At 35.3% G+C, this 16913-nt stretch overlaps 1 protein-coding gene across 6 annotated transcripts in view; it reads left to right on the top strand.

Annotated features, from left to right (window-relative positions):
* The window catches only part of RAB3GAP1 (RAB3 GTPase activating protein catalytic subunit 1), a 113240-nt gene that overhangs the window by 3217 nt on the left and 93110 nt on the right, over window positions 1-16913 (top strand). For 3 of the 6 annotated variants that reach the window (XR_007154746.1, XM_047870756.1, XM_047870758.1), the window contains exon 3: window positions 1623-1698. The exons of 1 other annotated variant lie outside the window; for it this stretch is intronic. Coding sequence is in view for 2 of the 5 variants with exons in the window: in XM_047870756.1 (XP_047726712.1) it covers window positions 1623-1698 (76 nt within the window). In the remaining 3 variants the exon portion in view is untranslated. Of the gene's footprint in view, window positions 1-1622; window positions 1699-11553; window positions 11610-16913 lie in introns of all 6 variants that reach the window. 2 more of the 6 variants (XM_047870759.1, XM_047870760.1) reach the window with 2 other exon arrangements.

Here is a 16913-nt window from a genome sequence, read left to right as displayed (position 1 = left end):
TTAATTTGCTGATTGAGCATATTACTAGTCAGAATTCATTCTCTTTTTAATAGATCTGGTTCATCAGTAGATTTAAAGATTATATAGTGATTAGTATTAAAATCTGTCATTTATTCCTTAAAGCTGACAAATCTACTTGTTTCTTTCCAGCTGTCCCTTAAAACATGTTTTATTTATTTTTCATTTTAAAGTTTTACTTTTTAAAAATTTATTTATTTTGAGAGAGAGAGAGTATGCAAGTGGGGAACGGGATGAGAGATGGAGAGAGAATCCCAAGTTGGCTTAGTGCTGTCAGCACAGAGCCTGATGCTGAGTTGGATTCCCTGAACAGTGAGATTGTGACATGAACCAAAATCAAGAGTCAGACACTTAACAGACTGAGCCCAAAACATGTTTTATTTTAATGAGCAAAGTTCCTAAATGTTTTCTTTTGAGGGGAGAGGTAGGCAAATCAATTCCTAAATACCTTCAAAGGAAAAGTTAATTTAAATAGATTAGTTACTTTGAGGGTAGGGAAAAGATCATTGGTTTCATAGTTATTTTTAGTAGTATCCTTTTAGTCTTTCATTTTTTTTTTTTTTAAATGTTTGTTTAGTTTGAGAGAGACAGAGAGTGCATGCACCTGAGAGGGGGCGGGGCAGAGAAAGGGGGAGAGAGATAATCCTAAACAGGCTCTGCCAATGTCAGTGCAGAGCGCAACATGGGGCTCCAACTCCTGAATTGTGAGATTGTGACCTGAGTGGAAATTGAGAGTCAGGCGCTTAACTGACTGAGCCGCCCAGGCACTCCTGTCAGTTTTTACTTCTGTTCCAAATTTATTATATACATTCTAATATAGAGACTTACTCTTTTTTATTATTTATTTATTTTTTTATTTTAGAGAGAAAGCATGAGAAGGAGGGAGGGACAGAGGGGGAGAGAGAGAGAATCCCAAGCAGACTTCATGCTTAGTACAGGGCTGGACACAGGGCTCAATCCCCCAACCCTGGGATCATGACCTGAGCTGAAATCAGGAATTGGATGCTCAATCGATTGAGCCACCCAGGCGCCCTGAGATTTATTAATTCTTAATTTAAATTTTATGGAAGCAGATTGCCTTTGTTGGGTAAGCATTGGACTTTAAAATTTGGGATGCCTGGCTGGCTTGGGATTCTTGATCTTGGGGTTGTGAGGTTGAGTCCCACACTGGGGGGTAGAGTTTACATAAATAAATAAAAATTTATTAAAAAACCAGAATTTAAGAATTCTTGGATTGCAGAGGATTATTTCCACATTTATTCCATATCCATAAATTAGACTAATAATACTAAACTTATTGAGCCTTCTCTGATAATAATGTTGAAATTTAAAAAATACTTTTTTGGCATACCTGGTTGCTCGGTTGAGTGTCTGACTTTTGATTTTGGCTCAGGTCGTGATCTCATGGTTTGTGAGATTGAGCTCCACGTTGGGCTCTGTGCTGAGCCCATAAATGGGCCCATTAATACTCATTCTCATTCTGTCTCTCTCTCTCTCTTAAATGAATTAATTAAAAAAATACTTTTTTTAAAGAAATTGTATAACAGTAGTAAAAAAGAAAAAAGCTCTGTTACATATTTAGAAAGTTTTTTTCTCATTACTAGGTTTATTTCCAAAATTGAAGAAGTCTTAAATGACTGGAAACTGATTGGAAACTCTTTGGGAAAGCCACTTGAAAAGGTCAGATTTATTTGCTGGTGTCTCTAAATGAGTATTTACTTTGAAACTTCTATTTTTAAGCCCTTTGCTGCATTTGGTACATTTGAATTAAATGTTTTTTTAAAGTTATATATGAGCTATAAGCATAAAGTGGCATCTGGAAGAACTTGGATTTGAATCTGTGGCAAAAAACAATGTAAGACATTTGTGAGCTCTTTTTAAATAAAATTTTATATGTACAATGTCATTCTTTATGAGTAATTTCTGTTTCCTCTAATGTTTACTGCTCTTTTGCTTTCTCCCTTAGAGTGTTAGAAAATCTTTTTTAAAGGTTTTTTGGTTTCTTTTTTTTTTTTTTTTTTGGCTAGTCAGAGAAACATTGCAATTACCAATTACCAACTTCTTGGGTAGAGTATTTTGCTTAACTAATGAGGAAAAATCTTGGTCTTAACTGACTTGCTGTTGTTAGCAGCTATTTCACTCAATTTTTGTATTTTACAGTACCATTAATAGTATTTGCTCTCTCCCTCCCCCTTTTTAACCCTGTGGCTGTTTTGAGGATATTTAAGAATGAAGAAGTTATTCAAAATTGAGGTAGAACTTTAAGATGTTGCTGGATATTAAGATATTCTTACTGAGATAAACCATGCCCCAAATATTTACTGAAGAATGTATTCTGAGGACAAACCTAGATTTTCTCTTTTTCACTAACAGGAACTAGCAGTTTGATTCTAGGCTTATGTAGATGCTTTGTTTTGTTAGATAAATTTTTTTTGAAGTAAAAATGATCATTTTTATTATAAGTCTATTATTAACTGCAATTTATCCCTCTGTAAGGAACTCTCAATTCTCAATATTCATGAGTATTTTTAAGCCTTATGGTGATGTTAACAGAATTTGAGATTATCAGAGCATCAGCATTTTCTTCTTTTTTTATATAAATAAGAGCAGAAAAAGTAACACTGCATATAGAAATCACACATCATTAAAAAAATTACATAGCATTGAAAGATATGCTGAATATAAATACATTAAAATATTTTTAGGATTACGTTTTTTTTTTTTAATTTTTTTTTTTTTCTTCAACGTTTTTATTTATTTTTGGGACAGAGAGAGACAGAGCATGAATGGGGGAGGGGCAGAGAGAGAGGGAGACACAGAATCGGAAACAGACTCCAGGCTCCGAGCCATCAGCCCAGAGCCTGATGCGGGGCTCGAACTCCCGGACCACGAGATCGTGACCTGGCTGAAGTCGGACGCTTAACCGACTGCGCCACCCAGGCGCCCCTGAATTACATTTTTTGAATAAAGGGAAAATGAAGTTTTCAAACAGATTATCCTATTCCACTTGAAACAAATATATAACAACAATTGATATAGATGACAAAATTAAGGGCAAAACAAGGTAGATATAACTGGAGTGGGCAATGATTTGCACCACCAAAAAGAGAGCTAAATTGAGTATTTGTGAGCTCTGATGTTATATTCCTTAATTCTTTGATCTGCACGTATTTACTGAGTATCTCCTGTGTGCCAGATCTGAAGAAATAGCGAACAAGGCAAGATCCATGTTGCCATTGAACATAAATTCTGATGAGGGAGAGAAGTAATAAATAAGTAAAGAAATAAGATTAAAATTTTAGGTGCTGAATTCAGTTTTGGGATAGAAACTGGGTAATATATTCAAAGTGGGTAGCATACTGCCAGGCATGTAGTGGGGGTTAAAGGAATGTTAACTCTCTTCAACCCTTTTTTCCCTATAGATAGTAGTAAATAAATGAGATAGAGAAGACATGAATAGATTGCAAGGTGAGCTATTAACTATGATGAATAAGATTAAAGAAAATGTAAAGGACGGGTTGTTCAGTATATAAAAGAAAGTTTAAACTGTGCTTGAAGAGATTTTAATTCACGGGTGGGATAGTGATTGTCTTCCTCCGCTGATGGGGAATTAAGATACTTTTAAAAAAAAACAACTTGAATTATGAAAAGTTTCAAACACTTGTAAAGTAGACAAAAATAGTATGATTAACCTCCATGTGCCCATCATTCAGTTTCAACAATGTTCTGCCATTTTCTTCTTTCAGTCGTATCTCTATCAACTCCTACTCCCCACTAGATTTTTTAACTTGTTTTAAAAATAAAAATCGACATATTGCACAAAACTGCTTAATTTTGACAAACGTTTACTTCCTTGTAACAACACTTCTCACTCAAGATACTGAACGTTCCTGTCACACCAGAAAGGTCCCTAGTGACCCTTTCCAGTTAATTCCCATGCTTCTCACTCATGTCCCCCAGGCATCTGCTGTTCTCTTTTTTCTTTTAAATTGTAGACTACTTTTGCCTCTGTCTTGAATTTTGTATATATATGGCATTGTATGGTATATATTTGTTGTGCCTGACCTTTTTACATTTTTTTGACATTATTCTAGAATATTGCATGAATCACCATTTTTTCTTTTTATTGCTGAGTAATACTCTGTTGTATGAATATACTACAGTTTGTTTCACTTGTTGACAGACATACTGGCTATTATGAATAAAGCAGAACATTCTTGCATGAGGCCTTTGGAGATGTATGTTTTTATTTCTCTTGGGTAAATACCCAGGAGTGAAATTACTGGGTCATAATATAGGTATATGCTTGACTTTAAAAGAACTGCTGAAGCTTTTTGTACCATTTTATCCCCCTACCAGCAATACATACATCAGTTTGGGTAACTGCATTCTCACTAGTTGCTTGTTTTCCACTCTTAAACATTTTAGTTCTAGTGGGTATGTAGTTTGTAGAATTAATTTTTATTTCTTATTCTGGTTTTCATTTGTATTTCTTTGATGAGTATTAGTATTGACTATCTTTCATGTGCTTATTAGTCACTTGTCTTTATGAAATGTCTGTTCAAAATTTTGTCCATGTTTATTTTTATTTTTGAGAGAGAGACACAGATCGTGATTGGGGGAGGGGCAGAGAGAGCTGGAGACATAGAATCCAAAGCAGGCTCCAGGCTCTGAGCTGTCAGCACAGAGCCTGATGTGCGGCTCAAACTCAAGTATTGTGAGATCATGACCCGAGCCAAAGTCAGATGCTTAACTGACTGAGCCACCCAGGCACCCCGTCCATGTTTTAAATTCATATGAGTTTTTATTGAGTTGCAGAGTCTTTTAGTTCTTTTATGTATTCTGCTTGTTAAGTGTTTTCTCAGATAGTTTTGCTAGGTCATGAAGATACTTTTTTAATGTTTCCTTCTACAGGCTTTATCATTTTAGACTTTAGGCCTATGATCCATCTTGAACTAATATTTGTATATGGTTTGAAGTGAGGAATCATGGTTCAGTGTTTACGTATGGATATCCTCTTCTAGAACTCTCTGTTGAAAACACTTTTCTCCATTAAATTGCTTTGTCACCTTTGTTAGACTGTTGACATAGGGAGTCATCTTCTGCAATCTGTATTCTGTTTCATTAATCTATTTGTCCTGATGTCAGTACCACATTGTCTCGAATGCTGTAGTTTAGGGTTTCCCCAACCTTGGCATTATTAAAATTTTGGGCCAGATTGTTACGAGGCTGACTCATGTAGTACAGGATATTTAGTAGTATCCCTGGCCTCTAACTATACTAGATGTCTAGCACTCTCCCAAGGATGGCAACTAAAAATGCATCTAGACATTGCCACATGTTCCCACGAAAGGCAACATTGCCCTCAGTTGAGAACTACTGAATAGCTTTGCAGTAAGTCCTGAAGTTAATGTAAATTCTTTAGCTTTTATTGTTTTCCCAATATTGTTTTCTCTGTTCTAGGTCTGTTATGTTTCCATTATGAATTTTAGAGTAAGCTTGACAGTTTCTGTAAAAGGGATTATGATTACGCTGGAACTGATTGGATTTGTGTTCAATTTCTAGACTACTTTGGGGAGCAGTGGCACTTTGACAATCTTGAACATGGCCCATCTTTCCATTTATTTAAGTCTTTAATTTTTCTCAGCACTGTTTTAAGGTTTTTGGTGGAGGTCTTATGTATCTTTTTTTATTTTTAATGTTTATTTTTGAGGGGTGGGGAGGGGCAGAGAGAGAGGATCCCAAGCAGGTTCTGTGCTGTCAGCACAGAGCCCGAGGCAGGGCTTGATCCCACGAACCATGAGATCATGACTTGAGCTGAGATCAAGAGTTGGACACTCAATGGACTGAGCCACCCAGGCGCCCTGCATATCTTTTTAAAAATACATTATTAAGTATTTTATGTTGTATGTAGTTGTAAATGGAATTGTTTTTTAGTTTCATTTTTTATTTGTTGCTAGGACGTAGACATACAAAACATTTTGTGTGTTGACTTAAAATTTTTTTTATTTGGGTATAGCCAACACATAATGTTATGTTAGTTTTAGGTGTACAACATAGTGATTTGACAACTTTTTACATTATGATGCTCACAAGTGTAGCTATCATTTGTCACCATATAGCACTATTACAGTATCATCAACTATTTTTCTTATGCTGTGCTTTTTTTCCCCATGACTTATTCATTCCATAACTGGAAGCCAGTGTCTCTCACTGCTCTTCACCCATTTTTCCCAGCCCCCAACCCACCTCCCCTCTGGCAACCATTCTGTTTGTTCTCTATATTTATAGGTTGTGTGTTGACTTTGTATCTTGAGACCTGGCTAAAGATTCATAATCTTATTGTTAATTCTTTTGCATTTTCTACATTCATAATCACCTTGCCTGCAATTAGGGATATTTTTCTTTTTTTACAGGTTTCATACCTTTTCGTTTTTTTTTATTTTAAATTTTATTTTGTTAATGTAGAATGCAATATTGGTGTGTTTTTTTTTTTTGCATCACTAAGAATTTAATATTTTTAATTTTTTTAATTTTATTTTTTTAATTTACATCCAAATTAGTATATAGTGCAACAATGATTTCAGGAGTAGATTCCTTAATGTCCCTTAACCATTTAGCCTATCCTCTGTCCCTCCAGTAACACTCTGTTCTCCATATTTAAGAGTCCCTTATGTTTTGTCACCCTCCCTGTTTTTATATTATTTTTGCTTCCCTTCCCTTGTGTTCATCTGTTCTGTGTCTTAATGTCATATGAGTGAAGTCATATGATATTTGTCTTTCTCTGACTAATTTTGCTTAGCATAATACCCTCTAGTTCCATGCACATAGTTGCAAATGTCAAAATTTCATTCTTTTTGATTGCCGAGTAATACTCCGTTGTATATATGTATACCACATCATCTTTATCCATTCATCCATCGATGGACATTTGGGCTTTTTCCATACTTAGGCTGTTGTTGATAATGCTGCTATAAACATTGGGGTGCATGTGCCCCTTGGAAACAGCATACCTGTATCCCTTGGATAAATACCTAGTAGTGCAATTGCTGGGTCATAGGGTAGTTCTATTTTTAATTTTTTGAGGAACCTCCATACTGTTTTCCAGAGTGGCTTCACCAGTTTGCATTCCCACCAGCAGCGCGAAAGAGATCCTCTTTCTCCGCATCCACGCCAACATCTGTTGTTGCCTGAGTTGTTAATGTAAGCCATTCTGACAGGTGTGAGGTGGTATCTCATTGTGGTTTTGATTTGTATTTCCCTGATGATGAGTGATGTTGAACATTTTTTTCGTGTGTTGGTTGGCCATCTGGATATCTTCTTTGGAGAAGTGTCTATTCATGTCTTTTGCCCATTATTTGTTTTTTGGGTGTTGAGTTTGATAACTTCTTTATAGATTTTGGATTCTGACCCTTTATCTGATATGTCATTTGCAAATATCTTCTCCCATTCCGTCACTTGCCTTTTAGTTTTGCTGATTGTTTCCTTTGCTGTGCAGAAGCTTTTTATTTTGATGAGGTCCCAATAGTTCAGTTTTGCTTTTGTTTCCCTTGCCTCCGGAGATGTGCTGAGTAAGAAATTGCTGCGGCCAAGGTCAAAGAGGTTTTTGCCTGTTTTCTCCTCGAGGATTTTGATTGCTTCCTGTCTTACATTTAGGTCTTTTATCCGTTTTGAGTTTATTTTTGTGTATGGTGTAAGAAAGTAGTCCAGGTTCATTTTTCTGCATGTCGCTGTCCAGTTTTCCCAGCGCCATTTGCTGAAGAGACTCTTTATTCCATTAGATATTCTTTCCTGCTTTGTCAAAGATTAGTTGGCCATATGTTTGTGGGTCCATTTCTGGGTTCTCTGTTCTGTTACATTGATCTGAGTGTCTGTTTTTGTGCCATGTACCTTTTTAGTTTTTATTGTTATTGCACCAGCCAGGTCTTTTTTTTTTTTTTTTTTAATTTATTTACTAAAATAGCCAGTAATCTCTGTCAGTTATGCAGTTATGCACAGTATCATTAGGGCAATCTTTTTTATTTGTTTTTTTAAGTAAACTCTGTGCCCAGTTTGGGCCTTGAATTCATGACCCTGAGATCAAGAGTCACATGTTTCTATTGACTGAGCCAGCCAGGTGCCCCTAATGAGAAATTTTAGTAACATGTTGAATAGAGCTGTTGAGAGTGGACATTCTTGCCTTCTTCCCATTGTAGAGGGGAAATGTTCAGTGCTTCAGCATTAAGAACATCATAGGTTCTCCATAGGCGTCCTTTATAAGTTTGAGGAAATTCTTAGTTTGCTGAAAGGTTTTTTTTTTAATCACGAATGAGTGTTTAATATATTGAAATCTTATTTTGTATCTATTGAAATAATCATGTGGTTTTTCCTTTTTGTTTTCTGAATGTGGTAAATTGTGTTAATTTTTTTTATTATGGTAAAATAGATATAGGATTTATCATTAGGTGTAAAACTCAGTGGCATTAAGTACTTTGACATTGTTGAAGTTTTCATCACCAACAATCTGTGAACTTCATTCTCCTTAAACAGTAACTTCCTCTCGCCTCCTCTAAGCCCCTGATAATCACTATTCTGTTTCTGTTTCTGTTTCTATGAATTGAGTACTGTAGGTATTGCATATAAGCAGGATCATACAGTATTTGTCCTTTTCTGTCTGGCTTGTTTCACTTAGTATAATGTCTTCAAGGTTTATCCATGTTGTATAATGTGTCACAGTTTTCTTTTTAAGACTGAATCATATTCCATCGTATGTATATACCACATTTTATTAATCTACTCATTCATCTGTTGATGGACACTGGGTTGTTTCTACTTTTTGGTTATTATGAATACTGTTATGAATAATGTATCCATGTGTTGGGTATTATGAATTAAATAATAATGCTGCTGTGAATGTGGCTGTACAAATATCTTTTCAAGTCTCTGCTTTCAGTTCTTTTGGGTAGGTATCCAGAGGTGGAATTGATGGATCATATGATAATTCTTTTTTAAATTCTTTGACGAATTGCCATACTCTTGGTTCTACAAATTCTGTTTTATTTGAAGATATTTTTATTTTACATTGTTTCTGAAGGATAGTTTTGCTGAAGAATTCTGGTTTGTCATTTATTTATTTATTTATTTTTCATTCATTCATTCATTCATTCATTCATTCCAGTTCTTTAAACATGTAGTTCTGGGGTGCCTGGGTGGCTCAGTTGGTTGAGCACCTGACTTCGGCTCAGGTCATGATCTCCTGATTTCACAAGTTCAAGCCCTGTGTTGGACTCTGTGCTGACAGCTCAAGAGTCTGGAGCCTTCTTCAGTCTCTCTTCTGTCTCCCTCTCACTCTGCCCCTCTCCTGTTTGTGCTCTATCTGTCTCTCCCTGAAAAAGAAATAAAAGATTAAAAAAATTTTTTTAGAAGATGTAGTTCTATTGTCTTGTCTCAATAGTTCTGGTTAGAAGTTCGGTGTCATTCATATTTATTATATTTTGGCATTTTTCTCGCTGACTGGTTTTAAGCTTTTTTCTTTAGTTTTCCAGTTTAGGCCATTTAATTATTATGTGCTTAGGTGTATTTTCTTTGCATTTTTCTTGCTTAGGTTTGTTAATATTGGATATGTAACTTTTATTTTCACCAAACTAGGGAAGTTTTAGCCATTATTTCTTCAAATACTTTTCTGCCGCATTCTCTACTCTTTTTCAGTGACTTAAGTTATGCTTATATTTGAACTCTTAATATTGTTCCACAGGTCTCTGGGGTTCTGCTGTTCTCATTTTTTTTGTTTCCTCTCTCTCCTAGATAATTTCTCTTGGTTTATCTTTCAGTTCATTTACTCTTTCTTCTGCTGTCTCTGTTGTTAAGCCCATTTGATGTATTTTTCACTTTATTGTACTTTTTAGGTCTAAAGTTTCTGGTTTTTTTCATAATTTTCAATTCTTTGAGGTTCCTTACCTCTAAATTTGTTTTGAAAATATTTTCCTTTAGTCCTGGAGCATATTTATTATAGGTAGTATAAAGCCAATTGCAACATCTAGGCCTTCTTGGGGTTGGTTTCTGTTGACTTTATTCTCTTGAAGATAGGTCACATTTTTTTTTAATTTGTCTTGTGTGTGTACATATCCAGCAGTTTCTTAATTTTATGCTTATTATTTTGAATGAAATGTAGAGACTAGATTTTGTTGTATTCCTCTAAGGAGTATTTTGTTTCTTTCAGCAAGCAATTCATTTGACAACACTAAAATTCCACGGTCTTCTCAGTGGTAACAGCAGCTGAAATCTTTTCTTTTAGTTTTCTTCTTTGTCACTCTACTGTGGAGTCTCCACTCTTCATATCTGGTTTAGCAGATAGCCAAAATTTGGGGTAGAGTTTATATACAAATTTCAGTGCTTACCTCCTTTTGGCTTCTTCCCTTCCAGGCTTTATGTCTTAACTTTAGAACTTCTCTGTCATCTTTGAAGTTTGTCCTCTGTTGCCTAAATCCAGTAAAGCTCCATCATTCTGCAACCGTGAGTTGTGCACAGGATAGAGTGCATGAAATCATGCACTGAGATCGTGACCTGAACAGACTCTAAAACCAAGAGTCGGTGCTTAACCGACTGAGCCCCTCAGGCACCTCTGGAAATCTAGTTCTGTTGCTTACCATAACCTTTTGTAGCATTGTGCTATCTCAGTCTACTGTTGCACCAGAGGCTTTAAAATGCTATTTGCTTAAGCAGAATAGAATATGAACACATGGAATTACTTAACACTTTTTGCTATAAAATTAATTCATTGTTTCCTTAGAGCTCCTAGAAGTTAAAAATTTAGCATCCAGCTGGGGAGAAATAAAGTATAAAACCTGGCTGAAAAAGCTCAGCTTTAATCTGAGATAGATCAGAGGTGTCTTCAGTCATTTTCAGTTCTATTATTTCCTAGATCGTCTTTTCTTTTATATATTTTAAAAAGATTTTTTGCTTGCCATTGAGTTATAGCACATAGTTCTTTCAGTGCGTTAAGTAAAATTTTCAGTGTACATCGTGAATTTCATTTTGAACTTTAATTTGGTATAGGACCTATGCCACTATTTAAACAAATACTGTGTGAACAAATGAGAAGGTTATCTCTACAGATGAAGTCAGATCAAGAGATAAAATGCTTGGGCTGTGGAGGTAGGCCCAAACTCCTGTTACAGCTGAATGCCTGAGGTGGCCCTCAAGAGTACTTATTGCCTCTAATGGAGATTTATTTGTGTCCACCAGTGTATCTTATGTCTACTTAAACCTACTGGTTTTTTACCTTGAGGATGAGTATTTGTTATGATTAATTTGTAGTTGACTGTATCCCCTTTCCCTAGGATCTCTTACTGTTGGAGTTTTTAGCTAGTTGAATGTTCTCTGGATGAATCGTGGCTCTTTATTAATTTAAGAGGGACTGATCTCAAGTTCCCCTTTGTTTCCGAATTTCCTTTATTAGGGTTTTTAATAACCCTCTGGAACTAAAGTCAAAGTTCCATGGAGAAGAGCTTCTGGACTGAGCCTTAATATCATTCCCCTCTCCTTCTGTGCTTTTAGTGGGATGATCCTGATCCAGTCTGAGGGCCACCCAGGCTACCTGTGAAGAGTGGAAGGTATATAGATGACTGTTTTTTGGGTTTCTGTGTTTGTGTGTGATTAGATGTAGTTTTTTAGTAATCTCGTGTTGTCATGGCCAGTATCCATGAACGTATAATAAATACACTGGAAATTTTGCCATGAAACGTTCATTACTATTACAAACCATATCACATACAAAATACATGGAAAGTGCAGTGTCAGCTTTCTAGATTAAATATGTTCTTTTACATTTTTGCTATCTTTTAGAGGTTTTGTTTGGAATCATCAGGTATCTGTTGGAATTGAGTTGTACAGTAGTTACCCCTTATCTGTAGGGGATATGTTCCAAAAACCCCTATGGATGCCTGACATCATGGATAGTACTGAACCCTATATATTTTTTTCCTGCATGTATATACATGTGATAGTTCAGTTAATGAATTAGGCATAGTTGGAGATTAACAACAACTGATAATAAAATAATAATTAAAACAATATACTGTAATAAAAGTTATGTAAATGTCTCTCTCAAGATATCTTTTTGTACTGTGCTTACCCTTTTTCTTCTTGTGATGATGTAAGATGATAAAATGCCTACATGATATGAAGTGAGGTGAATGATAGGCGTTGTGATGTAGTGTTAGTCTACTATTGATTTTCTGATGATATGTCAGAAGGAGTATCATCTGCTTCTGGACCGAAGTTGACTGTGGTTATCTGAAACTGTTCGAAGTGAAACCGTGGTGAGGGGCAACTGCTGTAGTAGGTGTTTATTTGTGTGCTACTTTGCCAGCATACTAGCATATTTGTTTTGTTTTAGGAAAACTTCTTGAAAAGCATGTGGTTTTAGAGTTGCTTGTGGCTAGAGAAATATTTGGTTTGTCTTATTCCAGAAATGGATGAAATGTTCATTGAGTTTTTTTTAAACTTCTTTTTATGTATGTGTGTATTTTAATGTTTATTTATTTTTGAGAGAGAGAAAGAGCAGGCGAGGGGCAGAGAGAGAGGGAGACACAGAATCCAAAGCAGGCTCCAGGCTCTGAGCTGTCAGCACAGAGCCCGAAGCAGGGCTTGAATTTATGAACCAGAAGATCATGACCTGAGCCGAAGTCAGATACTTAACCAACTTGAGACATCCAGGTGCCCCAATCTTCTTTACTTAAAAAAATTTTTTTAACGTTTATTCATTTCTGAGAGACAGAGCAAGAGCAGGGGAGGGGCATATAATCTTCTTTATTTTTTAAAGAAGATTGTTGTGAATTCACATTTGAAACTGCCTGGAATGTGTTTTAGAGTAGATAGTTGTAAAATATTGTGACTCAAAAACAGTCTTCTCAGTCTAAATTTTTTATTGAGTTGCAATTTCTATACTGTATAGTTCACCAATTTAAGATATATAATTCAGTGGTTTTTAGTATGTTGACTGAGCTGTACAACCGTTAACCACAACCAATTAAAACATTTTTTTTTGATGTTTATTTTTGAGAGAGAGATAGCATGAGCGGGGGAAGGGCAGGGAGAGAGGGAGACACAGAATCCGAAGCAGGCTCCTCGCTCTGAGCTGTCAGCACAGAGCCCGATGTGGGTCTTGAACTCACGGACCACAAGATCATGACCTGAGCTAAAGTCTGATGTTTAACTGACTAAGCCACGCAGGCACCGTACCACAATCAATTCAAGAACAGTTTCATCACTCCCAAAAGAAACCCTGTACCATTTAGCAGTCACTTATTGTTTTTTCCTATCCTTAGGCAATAACTTTCTATCTCTTTAGATTTGCCTGTTCTGAACATTTTGTATAAATGGAATCATGCAATATGTAGGCTTTGGCATGTTGGATTTTTTTCACTTAGCATAAAGCTTTCAAGTTTGGTCCATATTGTAGCATTTATTAGTTCTTCTTTTCTTTTTATTGCTATATACTATTTTGTTGTCAGGATTCATCACATTTTATTTATCCATTTATCAGTTGACTGACATTTGCATTATTTCTACTTCTTGGCTATTATGAGTAATGCTTCTATGAACCTTCATGTATAAGTTTTTGTGTGGATGTGTGTTATCATTTCTTCTGGGTATATATCTAGGAATATAATTGTTGGTTCATATAGTAACTTCATTTTTAATCTTTTGAGGAACTGCCTGATTGTGCTGCATCATTTTACATTTGTATTTGTCCTTATCTCTCTACATCCTCACCAACACATGTTATCTTTTTGATTATAGACATCCTAGTGTATGTGAAGTGATATCTCATTGTTATTTTGATTTGCATTTGCCTAATGGCTGTTGATATTAAACATCTTCTCATGTTCTTATTGGCTATTTGTATATCTTCTTTAGGGAAATGTCTATTCAGATCATTTGCCCATTTTTAAATTGGATTATTTGTCTTTTTATTATTTAGTGTAAATGTTGCTTATACATTTTGGCTACAAATCCCTTATGAGATACATAATTTGCCAGTATTTTCTCCTATTCTTCTGTATTGTTGTGGGCTTTCTTTTCACTTTCTTGATGGTGTCTTTAGTTTTTGCTCTTATATTTAGATATGCAGTCCATTTTGACTGTTCATGTCTAGTCTAAGGAAAGGATCCAATTTCATTTTTTTTTGTTTTTGCATGTAGATATCCAGTTGTGCCAGCACAGATGATTTTTTAATGCTTGTATTTTAATATTGTGTATGGTCAAGAGGATTTCTTATACCAGTGGATGAAAGCTTTAATTTCTAGCTCTATACCAAGTGTTTTCCTATGTTGACTACATACTGGAACATTTGAAAAATTCTAGTGTCTAGGCTACAACCTCAGAGATTCTGATTTAATTGGTCTATTGTGGAACCTAGTTATCAGCATATTTTTTAAGCCTCTTCAGTGGTTATAAAATGTAATTAGCTTGAGAACCATTGCTTTATCCTCCTCAAAAAAAGAAATGGAAAAAAATTCACTGTTTTTTAATGCTTTACTGTATTTTTGTCCTTTTCAATAATGTGTTGCATTTGGCAGTAGAAGAAACAGTTTTTAGTTTGCTAAATAAAAAAAATTTATTTTAAGATGTTTATTTATTTTTGAGAGAGACAGAGCACAAGCAGGGGAGGGGCAGAAAGAGAGGGAGACACAGAATCCAAAGTAGGCTCCAGGCTCTGAGCTGTCAGTACAGCGCCTGATGTGGGACTCAAACTCACAGACTGTGACATACTGACCTGAGCCAAAGTCACATGCTTAACCCATTGAGCCATCCAGGCAGGGGCCCCTGGTTACTTACCCTTTCTCTTACTGATATGCTGTATCATATTGATTGATTTGCTAATATTGAACCACCTTGGCATTCTGGGAATAAATCCTACTAGGTTGTGTGGAATGATTTTTTTTTATTGTTGGATTCAGTTTACCAGTATTTTTTTATTGAGGATTTTGCATCTGTGTTTTTCAGGGATATTGCCATGTAGTTCTCTTCTTTTGTGGTGTCTTTATCTGGGTTTGGTATCAGGATAATGCTGGCCTGATAGAATGAAATTTTCCTTCCTTTTCTATATTTAAAAAACATTTTTTTAACGTTTATTTTTTGAGAGAGAGACAGAGGGTGAGCGGGGGGAGGGGCAGAAAGAGAGGGAGACACAGAATCTGAAGCAGGCCCCAGGCTCTGAGCTGTCAGCACAGAGCCCCATGCAGGGCTTGAACCCACAAACAGTGAAATCATGACCTGAGCTGAAGTTGGACACTTAACCAACTGAGCCACCCAGGCACCTTCCTTTTCTATGTTTTGAAGTAGTTTGAGAAGAATAGGCGTTAACTCTTCATTAAATGTTTGGTAGAATTTGCCTATGAAGCTATCTGGTCCTGGACTTGTGTTTGTTGGGAGTTTTTTGATTACTGATTCAGGTTCTTTGCTGGTTATCAGTCTGTGCAAATTTTTTATTTCTTCCACTTTTAGTTTTGGTAGTTTATATGTTTCTAGGAATTTACCCATTTCCTCTGGATTGTCCAGTTTGTTGGCATATAGCTTTTCAAAATATTCACTTACAATTGTTTGTATTTATGTGATTTTTTTTTTTTATTTTCCCCTCTGTCATTTGTGACTTTATTTATTTGAATCCTTTCTCTTTTTTAATGATTGGTTTCACAGAATGAGCTCCTGGTTTCACTGATCTGTTCCTGTGTGTGTGTGTGTGTGTGTGTGTGTGTGTGTGTGTTTAGGTTTCTATATCATTTATTTCTGCTCTAATCTTTATTATTTCCTTCCCTCTACTGGTTTTAGGCTTTGTTTATTCTTTTTATAAAAGCTCCTTTTTGTGTAAAGTCATGTTGTTTATTTGAGATTTTTCTTCTTGAGGTAAGCCTGTTAGATTAAATTTCCCTCTTAGAACAGCTTTTGGTATGTCCCAAAGGTTTTGAACATTGTGTTTTCCTTTTTCCTTGTAGTTTTTTATTTCTTCTTTCATTTCCTAGTTGACTCATTCATTGTTTAGTAGCATGTATTTATCCTCCATGTATTTGTGCTCTTTCTAGTTTTTTTTCTTGTGGTTGACTCCTAGTTTCATAGTGTTGTTAGAAAAGATGCATGGTATGACTTCAGTCTTTTTGAATTTGTTGAGGCTTGTTTTGTGGCCTAATATGTGATCCGTTCTGGAGAATGTTCCATGTGCATTTAAAAAGAAGGTGTATTCTGTTGTTTTAGGATGGAATGTCCTGAATATATCTGTTAAATCCATCTGGTCCATTGTCATTCAATGCTCTTGTTTTCTTGTTGATTTTATGTTTAGATGATATTTCCATTAATGTCACTGGGGTGTTAAAGTCCCCTACTATTACTATATTATTATTGATTAGTTCCTTTATGTTTGTTATTAACTATTTTATATATTTGGGTGGTCCTCATTTTCTTAATTTTTAATTTTATTGTTAAATGCCTTTTGTGTATTGTACTGTCAAAGGAATCTTTGCCTATCTCAATGTTGTAAAGACAGCTCTGCTTTTCTCCATGAGAATATCTTTTTATTCCAGGGCCATTTGTTGAAAAGATCATTCTTTCCCTACTAAATTGCAGTAGCTCCTCTGTTGTAAAATGAAGTATAAATGGGAATCTATTTTTGGACTCTTAAGTTTTATTGATCTATTTGTCTTTATGGTAGTACTATACCATCTTAATTACTATAGCAAAGTAAATCTTAAAATCAGCTGGTGTATTTTTCATCAAAATTATTTTAGGTATTTTAGGTCCTTTGGATTTCATATTACTTTTAGAATCAGCTTGTCAATTTCTACAAAATACCTGCTGGGATTTTGATTAGGATTATATTGAATATATAGATCTCTTTGAGGAGAATGACATCTTACTGC

Source organism: Prionailurus viverrinus, chromosome C1 (assembly GCF_022837055.1).
Source record: "Prionailurus viverrinus isolate Anna chromosome C1, UM_Priviv_1.0, whole genome shotgun sequence".
Classification (NCBI taxonomy): domain Eukaryota; kingdom Metazoa; phylum Chordata; class Mammalia; order Carnivora; family Felidae; genus Prionailurus; species Prionailurus viverrinus.
The sequence above is the reverse complement of the archived record's forward strand: the minus strand, read 5'-3'. Positions and strand labels throughout refer to the sequence as shown.